The sequence below is a fragment of the Oryx dammah genome, unplaced genomic scaffold, assembly GCF_014754425.2.
Source record: "Oryx dammah isolate SB20612 unplaced genomic scaffold, SCBI_Odam_1.1 HiC_scaffold_27, whole genome shotgun sequence".
Lineage (NCBI taxonomy): Eukaryota > Metazoa > Chordata > Mammalia > Artiodactyla > Bovidae > Oryx > Oryx dammah.
In genome coordinates, this window is record NW_024070211.1 from 108,203,685 (window position 1) to 108,229,884 (window position 26,200).

Below are 26,200 nucleotides of genomic sequence, written 5' to 3' on the forward strand. Positions count from 1 at the left end.
GAAATGTATCGTGGAAGTCAAGACGCCTGGGGTCAGGTCTCACGGGTCTTAACACCTTAAAGGTTTCCGATTCAAAAGGCAGAATCAAGGAGTAGCAGAGTGGAGATTCTCTACTGATGTACCAAGTAAAAATGCGGTCTGGCGCCATTTTCTGAGAGATTCATTTTTGTGGGGTGGTTTTACAAAATGCTGCGGTTGTTATCATCATCATCATCTCATCATTATCAAACAGCAATTAAGTGCCTAATTTCTCTTACAACGTCATAAACTGAAACAGAGGGACTTGTTCCCTGGGGGAGCTGGTTGTGGTGACGAGGGGAGTAAAACCAGGCTGAAGGTCTGGTATGGATGGGGAAAGCAGCGTGAGGTAGAGGCAGACGACTCTTGCCAAACCATCCTGCCCTAGTTCCTGGTTCCACCGCCCCCCCTCCCCCCGCGCCCTACTCAAAGCGCTGGAGTGGGTGACTTTCCCCTCTACTTCTTCCTCCTTTGCGCTCTGCGGCCCGTACTTCTCCTTTTGCTGTTCTCTCTTGGCGCAAGGGTGGTTCCGAATATCTACCCCGACCACTACCTGCCCCCAACCCATCGCCTGTAGGCGCACTGGAAGCCCACTGAGATCCCTGAAACTCCAGTCGGGCCGGAGCCGGTGTTCTGAGCATGTGCGAGCAAGCCCGGGGGACCGGAGCGAATTCGGGAAACCGGACCCACCGTCGCTACCCTAAGCGCCGCTCCAGAGCTCGGTGACCGCAGGGCCAGTAGGCTCTCCCGGGAGCGGTGCCCCTGCGCCCAGGGCGCAGCGGCTGCGCCCTGCCCTCCGGGCGTGGGCTAGCCGGCCGCGTGTGCCTCGCTGCTTGACGCGAGGACGAGCCAATCAGGGCCAGCGGCCCGGGCTGCCATGTGACAGGCGAGGCGGCTCCTTTCCCCAAAGCGGCCAGAGGGAGGAGAGAACCGGGGCTCGCCGCGAGCCTTCGAGAGCAGCGGCCGCGGAGGAGGCGGCGGCGGCGGCGGCGGCACAGGCTCGGACCAGCAGCGCGCGCATCCCCGGGCGCCCTGCGCGGTGGAGAGCTCGGCGGGCCGCGGGAGCCCAGGACGAGAGTGGACAAAGCAAGATGGCAGGAATCTTAGCCTGGTTCTGGAACGAGAGGTTTTGGCTCCCGCACAATGTCACCTGGGCGGATCTGAAGAACACGGAGGAAGCCACCTTCCCGCAGGCTGAGGACCTCTATCTCGCCTTCCCCTTGGCCTTCTGTATGTTAATGGTACGGCTCATCTTCGAGAGGTAAGGAGAGCTGGAGCGCTCCTCCCCCCAACGCACACCCTCGCGCGCGCACACACACACACCCGCACACACACCCGCACATCCTTGCGCGCACACGCACACTCGCGTGCTCTGTGGCGCACGCACCCGCGCCCCCAGCGCTAGCGCTCACGCCTCCCAACCTTTGTGTTCTGGAAGACGTTGCTGACCCCTCAGCACTGTTGAGGTTCTGGGAGCCGGAGAGGGTCTGGCTGGCCTCCGAATTTCCTCCGGGGCGCCGGAGAGGGCCCCGGGAGCATTGGGGTAGCCTCCCGCACTCCTGGACCCGAGCTCTCCTCCTCGCGGAGAGGGCGGGCGAACAAAGGTGAGCATCGGCCGGCCGCGGGACACGCTGCACTCCGCCGGGATTGTCCCTCTTTGCCGGGTGATCACGGCGCGCTGCCGGGAGAGGCTTCCCCGCCGAGCCTTGTTGCCACTCACCTGACAGCCGAAATGTTACGGACGCGCGGCCGGGAGGGCGGAGGAACCGCGCACACTTCCAAATCCTTTCACCCTGGCCCACGGATTGCCAGGACTGGGCTTCGGAAATTTCTCCAGGGACTCTGGCTTCTGGCAGCTGTTTGGTTTCCATCAGTGACACTGAGTATCAGACCACAGTGCTGGGAAATAGGTGACAATAGTTTGTAGGTTTCCAGGACTCCGGGCCATTAGCGATTTCTTTAAAAGAGGACGGGACGGGTGCACAGCCTGCAAAAGGGTGTTATTAAATTGATAGATGTTTCCTATGAATAACCGTAAACTTTGATACCAGAACACAAATAGTTTTAAAGAATTGCCATATTATTGTTTGTATAATAACTGGATTTGGTTGAATAACTCCTTTGTGTCATAAAGAAACTTGTGTTACTTATTGAATCAATCTTAGTTACCAAATTAGATTTTGCCTGCCATGCATTCTCCGGGGTGCTATTGAAACAAAACCGGAACAGCAAAACACGATTCTTTTTCTCAACTGAAAACCTTACCTACTACCCTTTCTCTCTCTTCCCCCGCCCTCCATTCATCAGTAGAGGCTGAACTCAGATTACTGAGTATAGACTCCACTTCTCTCTTAGACTTCACCTCTCCTTTCCTGCCCCCAACTCATCTTGGTCTTGTTTCTTAAGCTTTTGCTCTGTTTTTTTTTTTTTTTGGTATTTCTATTTGTCCTAAGCCACTCTTGAGTGGCACAAATGGCAGAATTTGTCTTTTGTGTCATTTGTTGCTGGAAATGGCAACAGACTGTACTTCATGGGAACAATAAGTATCTTTTGTTTAAGGAAGGTGTATTTTTCAATGGGCATTATTGTTGCTTGAGAACTAAATCAGCTATTTCACCTGCAGAGATTAACATGCACAAAGGAACAGACTTAAAGGGCTGTTTCAAATGATTGGACTCGAGCACAGATGCCCTCTTTGATCCTATCCTGCTCTGAGACTTACAGTGAGAAAGTGGGTGTGTTTGCAGGGTTAGAGTTGCTTGTAGAGCAGATGTTTACTTATAGAAAATGGGAACTCATATCTGAACTTGCAGTCTCTCCAAAAAGAGCCTGTGGGGAGCAGCCAGTTGCTCTGTGACCACACATAGTAGGGACTCCATACAGTTGCCGAATGACATCTGATCAATCCTGGCTGATAAATCCTGGCCACACTCACTTTTAGCTGGCAAATGCATTTGAAAGAGATGTATAGCGTTATGTTTTGAAAAACAAGCATGTCAGCTATTGACCTGTGTGGAAAGCTGATTCCAGGCTGTTCCTTTGGTGGGAAGAAATACATTTGTTAGAGAATGAAGAGAGCTTTGTACTTTGCCTTTTTCTGCCTTTTTTTTTTTTTTAATAAAAGTTAATTTCATAGTTGAAACTGGAATTTCATTTTTCCTCTTCCTGAACATCTTTTTCTTCCTTTGCACAATCCGATTACTTACAGTTTACACAAGGGGGTCAGCTGCCTTTAACTGTTAGTCACAGCAGATGTCCTCATATTGATATGTAGAGACTTGGTGAGTTTCTTGCAGGCCCTTGATCCAAATAGAAGTGATTTAATAGCCTATATGAAAAGTGAAAGTTTGTGATTAATACTCAATATAATAATCCAGGATGACCCATATACCACAAGATGCTACTGACTTTTGGAATGGTGTCTACTTTGCTTTTTCGTATAGTAGTGACAACTCTGTCTTTAACCATTTGGGACTCTCTCACTTTTCTGATAATTCAAGGGTATAGTTGTATCCAGAATTTCAAGTACTGTATGTTTCTCCTCTTTCAAACCTAAGTGACACATTTTGGCATCCAACCTGTGGCCTGCTTTTCAGCACCCATCAAAGACCTGAATCAGTATAACTGAACTAGCCAATACTGTTGGCATTGACCTAGCTCACTTTTGGTACCCTTCCAATGCACTGGGGATGTTTCCTTTTCTTTTGGAGTTTTCTGTAATATTTAACATGATTTAAAGAAGCTGGTTGGAAATCTTTTTATAAAATGATTTGTAATAGAAAATAATTCCCCTAGGATTCTGTTCCTTTTAGACCATTATCATTTATTTCAAAGTTGAGAACATACCTATGAAATAACCAATTATCCAAGACCTTGATTTCTATTAAATGGGAGTCTTCAATACCCTTGTTGAGACTAAAATTGTGAATTTGGATTCATTCTCCTCAGTCTTACTTACTTCTCTCTATAAAGAGAAACACTAAAGAATGAATTGAATTGGCCTTTGCCCAACTGAGCAGTCCTATCTTTTTAATTTCACCCCCGCTGTCGGGTTGTTGGCAGTGAAGGCATGAGTGGCCAGAACAATGCCATGTTATAGTACCACATGGATAACAGTGTGAATACCTGGCATGGTTGGTTCAAAATGGAGCAGTCTAAATTCAGTGACTTGTGGCTGAGTCTGTGAATGGCCCAAAGCTTGGTGGTTTCTAGCATAGTCGTAGAAATTACCTGCTTAACTGAGTAAAATATCTGTTGTTTACTGAGAAAACCTAGAAGTTTCTTGTAGAATGAATTGTAGTGTATACTGTCATATTATGTTGTTGGCGTGTTGACAAGGAACAAAATATTATTTAATACTATAGCATCATTTATTTGATGAATTTTCTTGATTTAATACTTGTTTAGGCTCAATAAGCCATTCTCTGGAATTATAATAAATGCTTCTTCTAAACTCATTTTTAAAAAATATGTGCTGCTATGGTATTCATAAATGTGGGATTAAAATTTTGCTGAATTTCTGTGCAGGAATAAAGAGATTCTTGTGTTACTGTTATAAAAGGTAATGCTAATGCATTTTCTTCCTTGTGGGTTTAGGAGAGAGACACAGAAAGTACTTATTGAGAATCAGAACATTTGCATTCTAGTCAAACTTACCTCTCACTGGGGTAGCCACCTAATTTCTGTCTCCCTTATTTTCTCTTTTGTGCAGTGAAGTTGGTGGCCTTTGTAATCCAAGGTTGCTTGCACTTTCTCAGTTATTCCTCCTATAGGAATGCTATAATATTTGAAGTTTACTAACTGTTATCTCTTGAAACTTTAAGGCAGGCTAAACGTTTTTTTTTTTTTGCAGGTAGTAATAAGTCATCTAAGAATAAAGAGTTTTTTTTTCATACATACAAATATCCTAGCTAATGGTTTTGTTTCTTATATTTTTAATTATGGGTTGAGTTAAAGGAATCATTTGGGCTGTTATCATTTGTGCTTCAAAAAGCTATACTATTTCAGAATAACCAACAAAGCATATTCTCCAGAGAAAGCAATTGCTCTCTTTCCTTAGAAATTTTTTAGCTAGATCCCAGAGCCAAAGGTTGAGATGGTTGGATGGTATCACTGACTCAGTGGACATGAGTTTGAGCAAACTCTGGGAGATAGTGAAGGACAGGGAAGCCTGGTGTGCTGTAGTCCATGGGGTTGCAGAGTCAGACACGACCTAGCAGCTGAATAACAAAGAGTAGGCCTGACACCTCTTGTGATGGCTGGGTAAGAAATGAGCAACTCACTCATGTCAGGTTGGTTTTCCACATGCTAAGCTACATGAGAACTGTCATTCTTCAGAGGCTGACATCAGAGGTGTCAAATATGACCTATTGCTCCCAAACCCTCAAAGAACAAGAGGTCTCAGCTGTATCAGAGGGAATGTCTGGCCAGTAGGTTAGTTTTTCTTATGGGTTTGCTTAATATCTTGGTCTTGTCAATAGCCTTGGGTGAGACCACAGAGGAGAAGAGAGGAGAGGAGAGAGAGAAAAATGAATGGGGCTGTATTCTTGATGGTTAGAGGGGAAAGGGTAGGTATGAGTGAATGTAAGGAAAAAGTGGGATGCCAGGTGAGTTTCATAACTGAAGGATATTCCCATAATGTACCTTAATAATGAAAACACTGATATCTTCAGATTTATTTTAGAAGAGTGGAGTGTGCAATGGAATGAATCTTTACGTACCCTCAAAATACATAGGTGGCCATCTTTAGTCATAAGTTGCAAGTGTCAAGGTGATGATGGTAGGAGGTGGCAACTTTGGGAGGTAACTAGGTCGTGAGGGTGGAATCTTCATGCGTGTATGGGATTAGTGCCTTTATCAACAAACAGGCTGCAGAGAGCTCCCCCACCCCTTCCATCATGAGGACACAGTAAAAAGATGGCTGTCTCTGAAGCAGGAAGGATGACTTCACCAGACACCAGATGTGCTGGCATCCTGATCTTAGACTTCCAGGCTCTCGAACTAGGAGAGAGAAATTTCTTTTGCCATTTAATGATATAGTCTCAACATTTTCCATGCTATTAAACTTATTCAAATGTATTTTCAATGACTACATTATTCTATGCTATAGATATACTATAATTCATTTAACCAGTCCCTATATTATTGTTGGATATTTAGGCTGTTTCCTGTTGACATGTATAAACCTTACAATTACTGATGACTTCCTAAGAAGTGTTTCCTAGCAGTGGCATTTCTAAGACCAAAGATAAATGTTTTAGTGTTCTTGATAGATACAAATCACCAAATTGGTGTCAGGAAAGATTATATTCATTTGTATTTTCTTATCAGCAGGCATATTATTATTATTTGAAGAAATTTTTTTTTCTTTGAAAATTGAAGAGATGTTATTCTTGTATGTGAGTGTGTTTTATGTTATTCATGATGAACTTTCCCCAAATATTTGTTCAGTTCAGTTCAGTCATTCAGTTGTGTCCTACTCTTTGCAACCCCATGGACTGAAGCACGCCAGGCTTCCCTGTCCATCACCAACTGCCGGGGCTTATTCAAACTCATGTCCAAGGAGTCAGTGATGCCATCCAACCATCTCATCCTCTGTCGTCCCCTTCTCCTCCCACCTTCAATCTTTCCCAGCATCAGTATCTTTTCCAATGAGTCAGTTCTTCACATCAGGTGGCAAAAATATTGGAGTTTCAGCTTCAGCATCAGTCCTTCCAATGAATATTCGGGACTGATTTCCTTTAGGATTGACTGGTTGGATCTCCTTGCAGTCCAAGAGACTCTCAAGAGTCTTCTCCAACACCATGCATCAACTCTTCAGCACTTAGCTTTCTTTACAGTCCAACTCACATCCATACATGACTACTGGAAAAACCATAGCTTTGACTAGACGGACCTTTGTTAGCAAAGTAATGTTTCTGCTTTTTAGTATGCTGTCTAGGTTGGTCATAAGTTTCCTTCCAAGGAGTAAGTGTCTTTTAATTTCATGGCTGCAGTCACTATCTGCAGTGATTTTGGAGTCCCAAAAAAATAAAGTCAGCCACTGTTTCCATTGTTTCTCCATCTGTTTACCATGAAGTAATGGGACCCGATGCCATGATCTTAGTTTTCTGAATGTTGAGTTTTAAGCCAACCTTTTCACTCTCCTCTTTCACTTTCATCAAGAGGCTCTTTAGTTCTTCGCTTTCTGCCATAAGGGTGGTGTCCTCTGCATGTCTTAAGTTATTCATATTTCTCCTGGCAATTTTGATTCTGGCTTGTGCTTCATCCAGCCCAACATTTTGCATGATGTACTCTACATATAAGTTACATAAGCAGGGTGACAATATACAGCCTTGACGTACTCCTTTCCTGATTTGGAACCAGTCTGTTGTTCCATGTCCAGTTCTAACTGTTGCTTCTTGACCTGCATACACATTTCTTAGGAGGCAGGTAAGGTGGTCAGTGGTCTGGTATTTCCATCTCTTTCAGAATTTTCCACAATTTGTTGTGATCCACACAATCAGAGGCTTTGGCATAGTCAATAAAGCAGAAGTAGATGTTTTTCTGGAACTCTCTTGCTTTTTCCATGATCCAACGGATGTTGGCAATTTGATCTCTGGTTCCTCTGCCTTTTCTAAATCCAGCTTGAACATCTGGAAGTTCTCTGTTCATGTACTGTTGAAGCCTAGCTTGGAGAGTTTTGAGCATTACTTTGCTAGCGTGTGAGCAATTGTGCAGTAATGTGAACATTCTTTGGCATTGCCTTTCTTTGGGTTTAAGTTGAAAACTGACCTTTTCCAGTCCTGTGCCACTGCTGAGTTTTCCAAATTTGCTGACATATTGAATGCAGCACTTTCACAGCATCATCTTTCAGGATTTGAAATAGCTCAACTGGAATTCCATCACCTCTGCTAGCTTTGTTTGTTCGTAGTGATGCTTCCTAAGGCCCACTTGACTTCACATTCCAGGATGTCTGGCCCTAGGTGAGTGATCACACCATCGTGGTTATCTGAGTCATGAAGGTCTTTTTGGTATAGTTCCTCTGTGTATTCTTGCCACCTCTTCTTAATATCTTCTTCTTCTGTTCATACCATTTCTGTCCTTTATTGTGCCCATCTTTGCATGAAATGTCTCTTGGTATCTCTAATTTTCTTGAAGAGATCTCTAGTCTTTCCCATTCTATTGTTTTCCTCTATTTCTTTGCATTGATCACTGAGGAAGGCTCACTTGTATTTCATTTGCTGTGAATTCATGTATATTTTTCTACTGGGATGAACTTCCTAACGTTTTGGGTAGGAAATGGTGGCCTTTGGATATTTTTAAAAATCAGAATGGTCTTGTATTGATCTGTTTCTCTACTCATGTGTTTATACTCATTTCTTTCTGCTTACTGACTCTCCCCTACAACCTAAGTCATCATCATAAGGAAGGAAGTTTCTCAAATTCTAGATATTGGAAGGGATGCAGGCAAAATAATGAAGTAGATAATATCCTGAGTTTAGTATGGAGGATGAGACAGAGAGAAAGGGCTTGGAAAAAGTTTCAGGGGTTAAGAATGAATGGGTTTTTATCAAGGAAAACTCAGAGATTGAGCCTAAACACCTTTATATGGTTTCTCTGAATTTTGGATAAAAGCGAATTATTAGCTGAGTCATCAGGGAAATGCAAATCAATACCACAATGAGATAACATCCTACACCCATTAGGATGGCTACTATTAAAAAACAAAACAAAACAGGAAAGAAAGAACGTGTTGGTCATCATGTGGAGTAATTGAACCCTGTGCCTTGTTGGTGTGAGTGTAAAATGGTACAGCCACTGTGGAAAGCAATATGGAGGTTCCTCAGCAAATTAAAAATAGAATTACTATGCGATCCAGCAATTCCACTTCTGGTATATGCCTGAAAGAATTGAAATGTGAGTCTCAAAAGAAATGTTTGCATACCCATGAACATAGCAATATTATTCACAATAGCTAAAAGCTAGGAGCAACTCAGGTGTCTGACAGGTGAATGGATAAACAAAATGTGGTATATTTTAATGCATTACAACATGGATGAACCTGGAAGACATTATACTAAGTGAAATAGGTCAGTCACAGAAAGACAGACACTGTAAGATAGCACTTATATGAGGCACCTAAATAGCCAAATGCATAATGACAGAAGGCAGAATGGTGGTTGCCAGGGGCTAGAGGGAAGTTATTGTTTCGTGAGTACAGTTTCAGTTTTACAATAAGAAGATTTCTGGAGATAGATGATGGTGATGATGGTGGCAAAATGCAAATATAAAGATAGTTCACTGACTAAAAGGAAAAGTCATTTACTAGAAATACCTGGTTTCATTTTCTAGACTTGACAGTTTTCTATTTAGGAGTAAACATCACTTCCATGAGGGGTGATGGAAGGAAGGTTGAAGGCCAGAGAGCACTCAAGTATCCTGGACGGTTTTGGAAGGCCCTTCAACCAAACACCTTGCTTCAGTCCATTTGTTGGCATGTCCAGAAAAGGAGAGCAAAGTGTCTTTGGGAAAAGCACACTGTACATTTTCAGAGGATCCTTAGGACTAAAGTAGAGGCCTCCTACTTTACCCTCTTTCACTTCACGCTCCACTGAAAGCAAACCAGTATGATAGGATAAATTGCTAATAAGGCAAGTGGCCGAGGCCAGAGATACTTCCTCTGGTAGGAAGCTTTTGCAGTGGAAGAAGAGCAGATCTGACCTTTCTCCCTAGTTTTTAATTTAACTTCACACCCTTTTTGTAAGCAGATGTTTTTAGATACTTGTAAATTTGAACATGGTTTTGCTTAAATGCTATCTACTATAGGGCAGGTTGCAAGCAATGATTGTTACAAGCAGTTGATTGCAAGCAGTGGCAGGTACATATTATTGAAAAGTAGTTTTCAAAGTTTATATTAATGTTCGATCATTGTACAAAACACTGCTTTCCATGATTCATTTATGAGAGTATTTGGGGCAGGTTTTGTTGTTTTTAAAGAGAACTTTCTCCTCACTGCTAGCCTTCAAAATGAACTTCTTGTGGACCACTCCTGCTTCTTATTCCTGCTTTTGCTTTTGTTACCTCGAAATTGGATTGTGCGGGTTGTTTTTGGCAGGTGTGCGGTTGGAGGTACCCAGATGGTTTTTCAGTGCAGGGAAGATGCTGTCCATTACGAGGTGGCCTTTCATGCCCACTTAGTGACCTAGGAATCACATTTGTGACTTGCTGATGTCTACATAAATGTCACATCTTATGTTTGAGGTTTTCTGGTTACAAAGCTGTTGTTGCTGTCCTGAAGCTGTGATGGTGATTCTTTTCTTCCTCTCTTCCTTTTTTCCTTTCTTCATTTATTTTTGCCTTTTATTTTTCCTCTTTCCTTTCCTTCCCTTCCATTCCATTTTTTCCCTTTCTTCCTTCCTCTCTCCGTTCCGACCTTCCTTCCTTCCATCCTTTCCCTCTCTTTCTACTTTTCTCTGTCTCTCTCTCCCCCTCTCCCCTTTCTTTCCTTCTGGTACTCATTGCTGTTGCTGTTGTTTAGTCACTAAGACTGACTCTTTTGTGACCTGCATGGACTGTAGCCCGCCAGGCTCCTCTGTCCATGGGATTTCCCAGGCAAGAATACTGGAGTGGCTTGCCATTTCTTTCTCCAGGGATCTTCGCGACCCAGGGATTGAACCCACGTTCTCTGCATTGGCAGGTGGGTTCTTTACCAAGTGAGCCATTGGGCAAGTTCCCTTCATTGTTACAGATCCTTTTAAAAGACAAGCAAGCTTAGTTTAGAGAGCAGAGGAGCAACACAGAGTTAAGAGTGGGGGAGAGAAACAGAACCATCTAGAATCTTGTCTAGGAACACAGTTTGGCAAGTATCAGAGTAGAAGCTGCCAGCTAGTCTGAGTGGCTCTGTAGATTTTGTCTTAATGGATCACCATTTCAAAGCAAAATAAAGTGACTTGGTGCTTTAACCAGAGTGGCAGTATTGGACACAATAGCTTGAGTGAAGGAAAACTGAGAACCAGTCACTTAGGCATGCTGGAGATTAAGAGAATATAAGGGCTTTGTCTGTCAGTGGGAGTATGGGTATCTTTGAGTGCATGGGTATGCTCCAGAGTGACACTGCATTTAAATTCTGTTATTGTTGTATACACTTATAGGACTTAATTAGAAATGTATATTCCTCATGAGAATTAAAAGGAAAATGGATAGGATATCAGAAAGACTGTGGAACTTGGGTTTAAATTCAAACACTGCCTCTTCTCAGTTATTCAGTAGTGGATAGAATGCCCTGAAATTTGGTCTTCTCGCTTGTAAATTGGGGAGTGTACCTACTTTGTGATATTGGAAGACTGTCTGTGAAAATGTAGTTAAAGGGGACTCATCTGGTTCTTAAAAATATACATTGTGTAAAAAATAATTGATAACATAGTACACTACAGTATTTACTATGAGAAGAAGTAATGTTCTGTAACGTGATTTCATGTGTTGGATGTACCTGTGGGGAAATGGTGTGGCTTGCAGAGGCAGTGGAACCTCTTTATGTGATCCTGGAACTGAAGGATTTACTAGTTCTGTTGAAGAGTAAATATTCAGCGTCTTAAACAGGCATTGAAGCTTCAGTCTCTTCAACACAATGCCTGTTTAGGGAGGAGAATGCATCTTAACCTTTTATTCTCTAAGGTTAATAGTGGGTTGTAGGTCAGGGAGTTGCTTGTACTGGTGGCAGAAGGCTATTTCTAACGGTGGGATTTGAGATGGGTGATGCACAGCTGCGTACTCAGAGGGCTCTACGTTGAGGGAAAGCCCAGGAAGATGGACTTCCACTGGCTGGAGTTTTCTCTGGAAACTGCCTTGCAGTGGACCGATGCCTTATGCAAATAACCCAGTCTATCTCCAGCTGCCCCATCTGGCCCCATGGTCATTTTTTTATTGCATGTGGTCTACAGGGGAAATTGGCTAGGTATTCAGCCACTGGTAATGGCAGACATCAAATTCACCATTTACATTGATTGAAGACCTAGGCTGGATTCTGGCCACGCCACCTATGTTGCTGTTACAGATCTAGGAACAAATAGTTTCATCTCTTCATGCTCAGCTTCTATTTGCAACTCTTAGGGTTGTGAAGATTAAATAAGATAAAGCATGCATGTGTTGTGTGTAGGGCAGTACCTAGTTCATGGAGGTGGTGAGTATTTGTTCTTTGGGTTTATTGAAGGTGCATGCACACACGTACACACACATGTACACTCTGACACACACAAACACACAGTTGCTTTCTGACTGTTGGAACCCTGGTTTCCAGAAATGAGACTTTACTGTGAGATGTCTGAAACTCTTTACTGGCATTATCTTTATGTCATGAATGAGGATGTCAGACTGCATTCTTGCTTTCACAGGCTGGGGTTGCTGGTGTAGTCCTTTGACTTACTTTTCCTAGTCCTCCTGTTTCTCTCTCTCTTTTTCCCCTCCAAGGAGCATGCTGATTCTTCCAGTTGTAGTTGGCTGAAGATAATCCCAGCCTCTTAGTGAAGAGCTGGGCCTTATGCATCTCACACTTGTTTGTCATGCAGTTTGCTGAGAAATGTCACTATTTAGACAGCTCAGAAATACTTTTTCTTTTTTTCCTAATAAGAGCCTTCCAGAGAAAGGAAAGCCTTGGGAATGACCTTTATTGAGTTCTTTCAGAATTTTAACTCTCATGGATTATCTTAATTTTATCCTTAAGAAGAAAGAAATTCATTCTAGGGTCTTTGGGATCATGCTTGTGAAGATTCACACGTTCAAAGTTAGCTAAACATACTTAATATATGTATTTTTTCCTTAAGAGAAACAAATCTACACCCCCCAATTTGAACTTCCTTTGGTATGAAAGTGGCAAACCTAGGCCGACCAAATTAGTTCAGAAGGGATTTGTACCTCATTTCTACTACAGCCACTTTTCCAGCTCTGCATAGCTTAAACATTTCATTCTTAAATGTACGATTTGCCCTGTAAATAGTTTAACAAGCCTGTTAAATTCTTTAAGGCACTGATAGAGGGCATCTAAAGATGAGCAAGTATAACATTTGTGGTGGGCTGTCTTTTTTTTAATTAATTTATTTTTTATTGAAGGATACTTGTTTTACAGAGTTTTGTTGTTTTCTGTCAAACTTCGACATGTACTCTCCCTTTTGAACCGCCCTCTCATCTCCCTCCCCATCCCGCCCCTCCAGATTGATACAGAGCCCCTGTTTGAGTTTCCTGAGCCATACAGCAAACTCCCGTTAGCTGTCTATTTTACATATGGTAATGTAAGTTTCCATGTTACTCTTTCCATACATCTCACCCTCTCCTCCCATGTCTTTTAAGTGAGGATGTGAGGCAAAGAGGAAACTACAGTGCTCTAGAATGACAAATGATCAAAACTGCCTCAATTTTAATTCAGTAGTAGTTTAACATTGACTAGTCATTTTCTAGTCATTGACTAGAAAAAAAAAAAAAGGAAAACTCATTCATTAAAAAATAGTTGAGTCAATCATGTGTTACACACCAGTGTGGCACCAAAGTCAGGGGGAGGGGTGTTGGGGGTGGGAGAGGTCCACCCTGGGTGGCAGCAGCAAGGGGCTGTATTACCTACCAACAGATTTAAAAGAAAACAATAAAATTGACTAAAAGTTGGTCTGCTTGTTCTTAGCACCACGTAAAGCCAATCCTAAACATAGAATGGATAGAGTGAAAAATTACCCCCCTCACCTGAGCACACTCTTCCTACCACCCCTCCCCCCGCTTTTTAGACCACCACTTCCAGATGCTGTTTTAGGGCACAGATGTTCTGAAAACCACAATTAAGAAATGCTGGGAAAGCCAGCAATCGCCACCTCCCATTTTCTGTATCAGGACACCAAAGCCTATAGAAAGAAAGAAATGAAGTAACTTGCCCTGCACCACCCACCCAGGTCTAGGTCCTGGGAGAGTGTGGCTGCTATAGGATACTCACAAGGCCATTGCAGGATGATGCCCCTGAGTCCACTTTTTCTGGAGCTATTCCAGGAAATGCCTCAGCCCAGGAAAAACTGGACCTGAAAATCAGGTTGGTCACACCACCTGACTGTTTGCTCTTTTACACCTAAGTTGGTCTGGTCACTGGCCGGGTGTTTCTATTAATACAACAAAAATGGCTACTCTGCCTCTCCCTGCAGGTGAATGAAGCTGATTGTGGGAAGAAGCATCTGATGATTTGAGATGTGTTGCCTGCCCCACTGTCAATGTACCACATTTCATGGCTTAAAAAAAAAGATGTGATTGAAGGGGCCCCCATTAAACGTGGGTTGGAGCTCCTGAGAGCAGAGCTCACTCTGCAGACAGCCAGGACCCCTTCTTAGTGTGCTAATTGCTCCTGAGCTCGTTTGTTCCGTGTTACTGAAACCGTGCACCCAGTTTTACTTTCCTCCCACTTTCACTCTAGTGCCTGTTAAGCACCCACACTTAAGTGGCTGCTTGCAGAATTTGCAAAGGAACTGGGGAAGAAAGCAAAAATAGATATACAGGTGGTGGTTGTCAACCAGCAGTTATTTCTAAGGAGAGCTCCGGCAATCTAGTGATTTTCTGTGTGTGCAATTTTTGCTCATGGTTTTGTTGAGTTTTACAAAGTATAAAAGTTTCTTTTGGTAGTGGTAGGTACCTATGGTTTATTTGAAAGAGACGGGCTCCTGAAATAAACATTGCAGTGTACTATATCTTAGAGTCAGATGAGGGAAGTGTTGGGAAACTCCAGTGCTCTGACTTTGCCTCCCTTAGAGGCAGGCTCTTGTCTTGGGTCTCTAAGCAAGCAGGAGGCTTGCCACAGTCAGTCCCTGTGCTGTAGCCCGTGCCTCCTAGCCTGCCACATGTTGGCATAGAATCAGGCTGTAGACGATTGGGTAGAGGACAGCTCGTCGTCAATTTAAAACCAGGCCGTGTCACTTCTTTAATTGCTGGCTCTCTTTCACGTAGTAATTCCATGTCCTCTGGTTATTTCTCTCTCCTGCTCACACCCTCCTCTGCCTCAAATTGAAGGTAGCCTGAATCACCTGCTTGGCTGACTCCCTCATTTTTTGGTCCTGAGCCTTGGTTACCAGTATCTCTGATATAACTCACATTTCCCAGGATAATAGTGAGTTTGAGCCAGATCCACTTAAAAAGGATGGTTAATAAGAGCAATCACCTCCCATTGTACTAACTTTAATTTTTTGGTGTCTTTAAAAAATAAGTCACATGGAATAAATATTCTTTCTGGTTTTGAAAATAAATTTATGGTTATAGACTTTTTTTCTGGTTGGAAACAGAAAAAATAAAATTGGTTCCTCGATGGCTCAGTGGATTAAGAATCTGCCTACAATACAGGGGACACAGGAGACGTGGGTTCAACCCCTGATTGGGAAGATCCCCTGGAGGAGGAAATGGCAACCTGCTCTAGTATTCCTGGCTGGAAAATCCCATGGACAGAAGATCTTGGTGGGCTACAGTCCCAACAGTTGCACAGTGTCGGATATGACTGAGCTTGAGCACGATTCAGCTCCAGAATTATAAAACAATTGTTTGGCAAGCAGTTTCCCCGTTTCTCAGAGTTGAAGATGAGATAAAAAATGTTGCATTAAAAGGAGAACTTTCTCTCCTTTCCATTTTCCCAGCCAATATCTAATTCTCTACTCGGGTCAAATCTGAGGACATCCAGTCCCTTCAAATTGTCTGAAGCTTTTCTGAATTGGATGCACTTAGCTGCCAGAAACTTCTTATGGCTCTATTTAAAAAGCCAATCTAGGCGAGTCAGGAAACGGCTCTGAATGGGAGCTGCTAAAGTAAACAGTGTATGGTGATGCATTTTGGAATTTGACACAGATTATACTTATCTTTAAAGGTGAAACTACACATGTCTTTTTGGTACTGAGGAGTGTTTAGATTTGTGGAAAGACTGAGAGTGAGAGGTAGAGAGAGAGAGTAGAGAGAGGGAGAAAAGGAGGGAGGGAGGCAGGGACTCTCCGCCAGGTGTGTAAGACAAAAAGAAGCGTAGTTTCCTGACTTTGGCTTAAAATTCCATCTTGGTGGAACCCCAGTTCAGCTAATACCCTAAGGGGTGTGTGGGTGCATGCTCAGTCGCTCAGTCGTGTCTGACTCTCTGCGATCCCACAGACTGTAGCCCACTAGGCTCCTCTGTCCATGGGATTTCCCCAGGCAAGAATACTGGAGTGGGTCGGCATTTCCTCCTCCAAGGGATCTTCCCAATGCAGGAATCGAACCCACATCTTCTGTGTCTCCTGCGTTGGCAGGTGGATTCTTTACCGCTGAGCCACCTGGGAAGCCCACCCTAACGAGTATTTGCTGTAAATCTGACCCTGAAATGCACGATCATCACTTGCTTAACAAACGTTTGTATGGCGTTGTTAGGAAAGTGCTTTATTTATCTAATGTAAACTTTTTATTCTGTGTATAGCATACACACAGAAATATGCACAAAAGTATACTTAAAACCTATAGCTCACTGAATTATCACAACAAAGCAAACACACTTACGTGTTCATTAATCTGAATGCAGATTTAGAAATAGAACATTACTAGCATCGTAGAATCTTCTTCTTTATTAGTTTTTACTGATTTTATAAATTAAGGAAAAATTATTTGCAGTGTGAAAATGAAAGGCAACTGTAGCTCCTAGTCCATGCAGCAATACCCATACCCATTCTTCCACCTAAGGTCTTGGTTTCTTATAGAGGAAAACATGAGCTCTGCTCTGGCACTTGCGGTCACCCATGGAGCCCTATTTCCTCTCTTTGTGTTAAGTTTGTACATATGATACTTTGCTGGTGGTCCAGTGACTAAGGCTCAGGCTCCCAATTTAGAAGGCCTGGGCTCAATCCCTGGTCATGGAATCAGATCCCACATGATGCAATTAAGAATTTGCATGCCACAACTAAAGATCCTGTGTGCTGCAACCAAGACCCTGTGCAACCAAATAAATTAAAATAAATGTTAAAAAATAAGTTTGTACACATGCTTGGATAAAGGTGTGTGTGTGTCTATGCAAAATTTGATTAATAGTTGGCTATAAATAAAAGAAATTGCTTAGAAAGGAATGGGAAGAAGATATGAGAAAGTGAATGAGATAACCATAGTCAAAACATTCTTTTTCTTTCCCACCTTATTTACTTAATTAGTGAGAATATTTTATAAGGATTAATAAAGGGACAAAATTCAGTGTCTTTAAAAAGAAAACAAATGACTGATGTTAAACAGGGGATAAATGTGTGTGTTTATTGCAATGCTTCTGTGTCCTGTTGCTTGAATGTAGAGGATCTAAGAAGATTTGTTGAGACAAAGGAATCAGACTTTGGATTTAAATAAGCCATGTATTTTGAACACTGAATATTTGCTTGTGATATAGAAATACAGTGCTTGTTTGGAAAATAATACCTTTCAGTCTTGCTGTGTTTTGTGTTTTTAAAATTATACTCACTTTGCAAACAAGTGTATGCTGTTGTTTAGTCGCTAAGTTGTGTCCGACTGTTTTGCGTCCCCATGGACTGTAGCCCACCAGGCTCGTCTGCCTATGGGATTTCCCAGGCAAGAACACTGGAGTGGGTTGCCATTTCCTGCTCCATGAAAACATGGACGTTTTAGTTTAAATATTTCTTATTTAATACAAGCTTTTTTATGTTCCATCTTTGGATGTGTCTTCTATTCAATATATTCTCTTTTCTTCTTCAGGAATACCAGTAACATACATGTTAGCTTTTTTTGGCCTAACTTTCATATCCATCTTTTGTATGGTGTTTTAAATATATTTTATTATTATACATGGTTTTGTATAATACCTACCAACCAGGTGTCCCTTTCACTCATGTTTATTCTGTTTGTCATCTTGATCTTAATGTTGCTTTAAATTTTTAAATAATTCTTTCCTTCTGTTCTACTGCTTTTTCCAATTTTTTTTGCAATTTTATTTTTCAGTTTTCTAATCTCTTTCTGAACCCTGATTTCTCTCTCTCTCTCTCTCTCTCTTTTTTTGAAAAGCAATCATGGAGCCTACAATTTCTTTAACATTTTTGTTTGAAGTCTTCCTATGTTCCTATGGGTAATTCTTTTTCATTTGCTTTCTGGTTCTTATTATTTTGCAATTTTTGTTCTTAGATTTTATTGCTTCCTACCCATTTCTTTTAGTCTAAAAACAGAAAACATTAGATCGCTTTCTGCTTATTTTTATAAAGAGGGTATCTTAAAATCAACTTGGTTAAAATCTATTGTTTTTGGACTCATGGAGTAATAGAACAGTTTTCTTTAAAAATAATTTATTTCATTGATAAAATCTTCAGAGGCTGTGGCTACCATTTCATAATCTTCAGTGTTCACATGGCCACAACGCTGCAGGTGAGGGACAAAGTTTTCAGAGCTTTTCTGATAGCTGTGGGAGGAAATATTCTTCCAACTTATTCATTCTAGAGACAATGGGGTTTAAATGGAACACCAGTTTTAAATGGAACTTCTAAATTTTTTTCCCCCAGTTCTTACAATGGTAATAACACAACATACTGTGAACTCGTGGTGTAGTATTACCTCAGCAGTAACTATTTGTTAATTTCTAATATATTAATTCTAGTTTGTGGATTTTTAAATGTTTTGGTGTCTTAATGCTACGAAACAGTCAGTATTTGAAATCTTTTGAGCATTTAAAATGATAAAACCTCTTCCATTTTTAAAATCATTAAAGAAATTACCTGGTTTTATATATCTATAATCTCACTGGGAAACTCTCAATGCAGAAAAACTACAGCAATTTTCCATTTTCACTCTGTTTTCTCAGTCCGTCATTCTTCCCTAGGTGTGTCCAGCATAAATAGTTGATATATATATTCTTCCAGAACTTTTTCAATGCGTTTACCTACCTGCACACTCATACACACACACACACAGAAATATAACTTTTGTTTAAAACATGAATGGTATACTCTAAGTGCTGTTCTGAAACTTATATTATGCCTTGAAGATTTCCCAATGTTGGTGAATGTAGGACAACATTATTCTTTTCACTATGATAATAATATGATGATAATATCCCATTGTTTGGGGTTTTTTGTTTATGAATGCTATTGGAAACAATGCTATAACATTCTTTTGCAGACTTCTTTGTTCTCAGGTGTATTACTCTAAGCTAACATACAGAAGTCAGATTGCTGGGTTAGAAGATATACAAAGTTAAATTTTAATAAATGCTTCTGGAGTCTTTCAAGAAAAATCAAATGAATTTACCGGCTGACCCAACACTGTATGAGAAACCACCCTACCCTGACTTAAGCGTGAAAGTGAAAGTGTTAGTGTTCAGTCGTACCTGACTCTGTGATCCCATGGACTGTAGCCCCCCAGGCTCCTCTGTCCATGGGATTCTCCAGGCAAGAATACTGGAGTGGGTTGCTATTCCCTTCTCCAGGGATCTTCCTGACCCAGGGATTGAAGCCGGGTCTCCTGCATCACAGGCAAATTCTTCACCATCTGATCTGCTGCAAATTTGATGTAACTTTTATAGATTGTCCTAATTTGTAAAGAAAATAGCTGTTTTGATCTGCTCTTTCACAGAATTGGGGCTCTGGGTAAGAATAAAATTTAGTAGTATCTGCCATGAAAGGACATTTTGTTAGTCTTTCTTTACCTGAGAAATTGGAATAATAATCCATAAAATGCAGTAAGAAATTCCTTCAAGTTTATAATATTGAACTTTTTTACATCTACTACAATCATTTGCTTAGAAAATATTTATCTCATATAATTATATCCCTTTCAACACTTGTTATAAAAGAATATAACAAAATACTCACTATTCCTATTAAGTCAGGCTAAAGCAATTGTATTTTGTTATATTCTTTTATAAGAAATAAAAGTCATTTTTAGATATATTAAATCTTATCACCTTGTATAAGAAATCATGAATGAGGGAAATCTCTCCTCATATGAAGTTTTCTATGTTATCTGTTATTTGAGTTAGTCATTTTATGAGTAAGTTATTCAGAGGGCAGAAAAATTTGTACTCAACAAGTCACCAAGTAACCAAAATTGAACAGGTAACTGAGAATCTAGAACTCAAGGGAAATTTTAAAATTTACAATGAGATTATTTTTCAGTACAGCTGTCTGCCCACCCCCTCCTACCTCTGGTTATCATATTGTGTCATTATGCCTTTCTGTTTAAGAAAAAGTTATGCTTTTATACCTTTAGAATAGCATATATTAAAATTTATAGACTTTTATGAAAATGTTCAAATATACAGAATAGCTAAAAAAATAATGCCATGAACACTTGCATTGTCGTCACTGGAATTCAATGATTAACATTTTATTGTCTCTCTCTATATTTTATTTTCTTCTGTATCATGCAAAGTAAATTTCAGATATTATGACACATCACTTTTAAATACTTACAAGTACATCTGTTGTCTAAAAAGACATTATAGGGTGACTTTTAAAAAGTAGCTCTTGGAGAATCAATTTTACATTGTGGAATTTATTATGTTTTTCAAAATATTTTTGAATGTATAGATTCAAAGCTATATGGGTTATGGAGTTGGTGAAATTATAAGGTAAAGGAAGACCATAAATTTAGATTCAGTGACTAAATTTAATGGTTGTACAAAAATAAGGCTTGAAGTGATATTTTAGTGAAAAACTCATGGTCGATTAAATGTACTATTTGGAAGATGTGTCCAAGATTTTGAGCTGGAAAACCATAAGTTTACAAGAAGTAGCTAAGTAGTTGGGCTTCCCTGGTGGCTCAGATGGTAAAGAATCTGCCTGTAATACAGGAGACCGGGGTTTGACCCCTAGGTCGGGAAGATCCCCTGGAGAAGGGAATGGCTACTCACTACAGTATTCCTGCCTGGAGAATTCCATGGACAGAGGAGCCTGGTAGGCTACAGTCCGTGGGGTCACAAAGAGTCAGACACGACTGAGTGACTTAACACTTGCTTACTTAGCTAAGTAGTTATTCATTCATAACATTTCATGGCATTAGAAAATCATTGTGAAGTACATTGGCTTATAAATCAAGTTTTAGACTCATTTCCATCAGGCAAACTTTTCTCAAGACTGCAGACTCCTGCCCCTGATGTGGTGGAGTTTACACTTCTTTGTGTCATGTTTGATCTTCTAGCATGGTGAGCTTAAGACTCCAAAGCAAAGTTGGAGTACAGTTACCTTTTCAGAATGCAAGTCCAGACTCACCATTTCTGTTGGCTAAGTAAGCCTAAAGCAGTGGGTTGGACAGGGTTTGAAATAAATGAGATGTAAGTTTGTTGAATACCAGACCACCTGACCTACCTCTTGAGAAACCTGTATGCAGGTCAGGAAGCAACAGTTAGAACTGGACATGGAACAACAGACTGGTTCCAAATAGGAAAAAGAGTACATCAAGGCTGTATATTGTCACCCAGCTTATTTAACTTATGCAGAATACATCATGAAAAACGTTGGGCTGGATGAAGCACAAGCTGAAATCAAGATAGCTGGGAGAAATATCAATAACTTCAGATATGCAGATGACACCACCCTAATGGCAGAAAGTGAAGAATAACTAAAGAGCCTCTTGATGAAAGTGAAAGAGGAGAGTGAAAAAGTTGGCTTACAGCTCAACTTTCAGAAACGAAGATCATGGCATCTGGTCCCATTACTTCATGGGAAATAGATGGGGGAACAGTGGCTGACTTTATTTTTGGGGGCTCCAAAATCACTGCAGATGCCATTAAATTAAAAGACTCTTACTCCTTGGAAGGAAAGTTATGACCAACCTAGATAGCATATTCAAAAGCAGAGACATTACTTTGCCAACAAAGGTCCATCTAGTCAAGGCTATGGTTTTTCCAGTAGTCATGTATGGATGTGAGGGTTGGACTGTGAAGAAAGGTGAGCGCCGAAGAATTGATGCTTCTGAACTGTGGTGTTGGAGAAGACTCTTGAGAGTCCCTTGGACTGCGAGGAGATCCAACCAGTTCATCCTAAAGGAGATCAGTTCTGGGTGTTCATTGGAAGGACTGATGCTGAAGCTGAAATTCCAATCCTTCAGCCACCTGATGCAAAGAGCTGACTCATTGGAAAAGACCCTGATGCTGGGAAAGATTGAGGGCAGGAGGAGAAGGGGACGACAGAGGATGAGATGGTTGGATGGCATCACCAACTCAATGGACATGGGTTTGGGTGGACTCTGGGAGTTGATGATGGACAGAGAGGCCTGGTGTCCTGCAGTTCATGGGGTCACAAAGAATCAGACACAAGTGAGGGACTGAACTGAACTGAAGTTTGTTAAATAAATTGTTGCAATCCCTGTTGCTAAAATTATACACTAAGATAAACTTGTATTTTATTATTGTTATTCCCATTTCTCAGGTACAGAAAGAAAGAGTAGCAAAAGAAGTTAATGTCTCCCTCAAACCAGTTCTTGGTTAGAAAAAGGAGTCTCAGCTTCCAGGTAGCACATTAACTATGCTCCTCTCTAGAGATCTCTTTTTATCTTATCATCCTATTATCATCAACTTGCCTGTATATTCCTGGGAAGGAAACTGCTTAAGAAAATATCAGTATATGCTTATTGTGTAAAAACTGTCAAATGGTAAAATACTGTATTTAATGCAGTTAATAACTCCCTTCTCAGGGACAACTGTTTGCAGTTGTTTTCTGGGACTTTCCTATGCATATCCAAACACATGTATTTTTCTATAAATGTTATATATGGTCTTTTGTGGCTTCCCCCGTGGCTCAGCTGGTAAAGAATCTGGCTGCAATGCAAGAGACACAGGCGATATGGGTTCCATCCCTGGGTCGGGAAGATCCCCTGGAGGAGGAAATGGCAACTCACTCTAGTAGTCTTGCTGAAGAAATTCCAGGGACAGAGGAGCCTGGCGGATTACAGTCCTGGGGTCACAAAGAGTCGGACACGACTGAGAGACTGAGCACACGCACGTGCTCTTTTGTACTTTTTTACTTTAAATGGTTGTATAGAGTTTTAACACATATATTTTACATATATAATACATAGCAATATTTTATCATAATTTATTTAATCAATCCTCTGAATATATTTCTAACATCTTCAGTCAGGTGTTATTTAAAGCAATGCCACACTAGCTATTTTTGTACATATATCTTTGTTTACATGTGAATGTTTAGGATAAACTCCTATAGTTCACAGTGATTGGGTCATTTTGAATTTGGTAGGTATCATCAAATTGTTCTCCTAGGGGATTATACCTCTTCATGAGGTTTGTAATGTGACATGCAACGGAATTATCAAGTGTTTGCCAGTTGGCTCTGTGAAAAATGGTGTCATTTCAATTACTCTTTGTAAGGGAAATTCAGCCGCATTTTCGTGTTTTAAAACCACTTAAAATTTTTCTGTGAATGACTTGATGTTTTTGTCATTTTGGGGAATGTCTGTTGAATTATGAAAGCAAAAATAAACTAACTATTTTTCATGTTGATTATAAATATTTCCCTTTTTGTCTTTTGACTTTAATTATGTTTTTTTTCAGGACTAGAAATTGTAATTTTTCTGTGGTTTGAGTAATTACTGTTTTTCCTTCAGAGTTACAGTAGACTCTTGAACAACTTGGGGGTTAGGGGGCCCAAACCCCTGTACAGTCGAAAATCCTCGTACCGATTGTAGCGGGCCCTGTGTACCCAAGGTTCCTCTGCATCCGTGGATTCAACTGGTGGTGGATTGAGCAGTACTGCAGTGTCTACTGTGGTGGAAAGTCTGCCGATAAGCGGAGCCCTGCAGTTCAAACCTGTGTTAGTCCAGGGTCAGCTGTGCCTTCTCCTGTGCTTGTCAGTGTCCCTAGAGAACAGCCTCCCTCTTCCCTGCCTGAGGGGCTTATGAGCCTGCTGCCTGCATCGTGAGAGCTGTGCAGTGAAATGGAGCTGCAGGTCCGGTGTGGTTTGTAGCTTTTCCCTCTGTCCCCTGTTTCGGTCATTATGCCCAGTGTCCCAGTGACCAGATCTTCTGTAACTCACCCTCTCCAGGAGTAAACCATCCCTCCTCTTGGGGCCAGAGAGAGCAGTCACCTAGCTTCGAGGACCAGATCTGAGGTCTGCCTCAGCGTTTTACAGACTCAGGACCCGTTCTGCTCCCCAAACCTCCCAAGATTTCTGATGCCAGTGGGTTTCAGGCATCCTCTACCCTAAAGCCTCGATCCTCAACGTGTGGACCCCACACCAGCTTCCGTTCACCTCATCAGGGAGCTGGTTAAGCAGCGCTTCAGGACTCCTGCCCGGAGGCCTAAATCAGAATCTGAACGCCCTCTCTGTATCACCGAGGGTTCTTGTCACATAAGAGTGGGTTGCTTTTTTGATTTCCACCGATGGCAGGCACGTAGGCTTCATCTGTCTCCACTTGGCTGAATCACCTCACTCATGCTTCTGTTTTCTATTTTCCAAAACTTTTGGTGTTATTGTGGCCTTTTGTTCTTTTGGAAGTTTCCCTTGTTTATTCTTGTTTTTTTTTTTAAAAATGTGATTATTATTTATTTATTCTGTCCTGTCTGCTCTGCATATGGGATGGTTTCCAGACCAGGGATTGAACCCACACCTGCGCAGTGAAAGCACAAAACCCTTACCGCTAAGCCACCAGGGAACTTCCCTTGTTTATTCTTTACAGTGATTTTTCTTTTTGGCGGGGGCGGGGGGGGGGGGGGAGGTTGGAGGGGGTTTCAAGAAGGCTTAGAGATAAAACCATTTATTTACTATGTTTAATGAAAATCCCCTCTTCTGGTATTTTATGATTTTTTAATGTTTAAATCTTTAAAACATGTTGAATTAATTTTGGTGTCAAAAAGAGGTCTCCAGATTTAGTCCTCCCCACCTCCAATTGGATAGCCAGTTGTCCTAACATGGTTAATTAAGTGATCCCTATTTTCCTTTCTGATTTTAAATGCTATTTCTGTCATATGCTAAATTTCCACTGCACTTTGACTATTTTAATTACTGTAACTTTATAATCTTTTTTACTACCTGACAGTACTACTCTTCTCCATTTTTAGAAGACAGTTTTAAAACTGAGTTAAAATAAACAATTTCTATATTTCCCATTTATTTTAATCTTTATTTTTGCTCATTACATTTTTATGTTTACTTAAAGTGATAGGGTGATCAACTTCTTTTTATTTCTAACTAGGTTTTTAAAATACATGAAGTAGAGGTGCTTTTCTTATATACATACATATGATTTTTTTTCTTACAGACTTTATTTTCTTTTATTTACATATGACAAATTTGACGCCATTCCTAGGAAAATCTGTTTCTTCCTATCTTTTGAGAAGGGTACAATGTAAACACTGTTAAATGCAATAGAAAGCTTTACTGCATGAATATGGTATGACAGACTGTATGTTGTGATTACTTCTATCCAAGACTAAGATAAGAAAGGCTCCCTGAGCTCCTTCCAGTGGGCCAGCCCAAAGCACACCACCAGCTTATCAGAGCTGTGACTCTGCATTAGTTAAGAATCTCTCAGATCTTGTGAGATGGAGATCTTGTTAACCTTTCAGATGCAAAAATTGGAGTTATTTGCAGGAAAGTGCTTAACTAAATCCCTGGGCCATAGTAGGTACTCAGCCAGTGAGCTCTGCTTCTTTAAATTTGTGAGAGAAGTCGATATGGATGGCCTTTCAGAGTGATTTAATCAACAGGGGTGTTGAATTGCTCGCTTGAATGTGCTGGTAGAAAAAAAGTTTATATGGGAACACTTCCCAGTGTCTTTGCTTTAGGGTATATGATCAAGTTTCAATTGTCCATACTCATGGAGGGGAGATATGACATGAGTAAATAACAGCAGATAATATTTTAAGCCTTTCAACATGGCTGAGAATTTGTTGGACAATTACTTTTGCAGAATATAGTAACAGAATTTCATAGCTAGAAGAGAACTTTGAGATTACAGTCCGTTCATTTTACAAATGAGAAAACAGACCTAGAGAGACAGTGACTCACCGGAGATCATACAGTGGTGTGATCTTAGTGGCAATTAGGATCAGAAAACAGATATGTTAGCTCCCAGTTCCACGTTTTTAATTAACTCTTTAAGATTATTTTTGCTTAGGTACACATCCAAAGCCACCCATGTGGCACCTGAGAACTGATATCTGGGACCCTAGCCAAGTGTAAGATAAAGGACCCATGAACTTGGAGGAACAGAAACACTTTTGAGCCTTTGTGCTCCCTCC

At 41.0% G+C, this 26,200-nt stretch overlaps 1 protein-coding gene across 3 annotated transcripts in view; it reads left to right on the top strand.

Moving 5' to 3' along the window:
* Positions 1-920: 920 nt before the first annotated feature.
* Positions 921-26,200, top strand: part of CERS6 (ceramide synthase 6) — a 314,768-nt gene continuing 289,488 nt past the window's right edge. For 2 of the 3 annotated variants that reach the window (XM_040229272.1, XM_040229275.1), the window contains exon 1: positions 921-1,279. In XM_040229272.1, coding sequence (XP_040085206.1) covers positions 1,110-1,279 — 170 coding nt within the window. In that variant the 5' untranslated portion in view covers positions 921-1,109. The remainder of the gene's footprint in view (positions 1,280-26,200) is intronic. The other variant, XM_040229274.1, reaches the window with a different exon arrangement.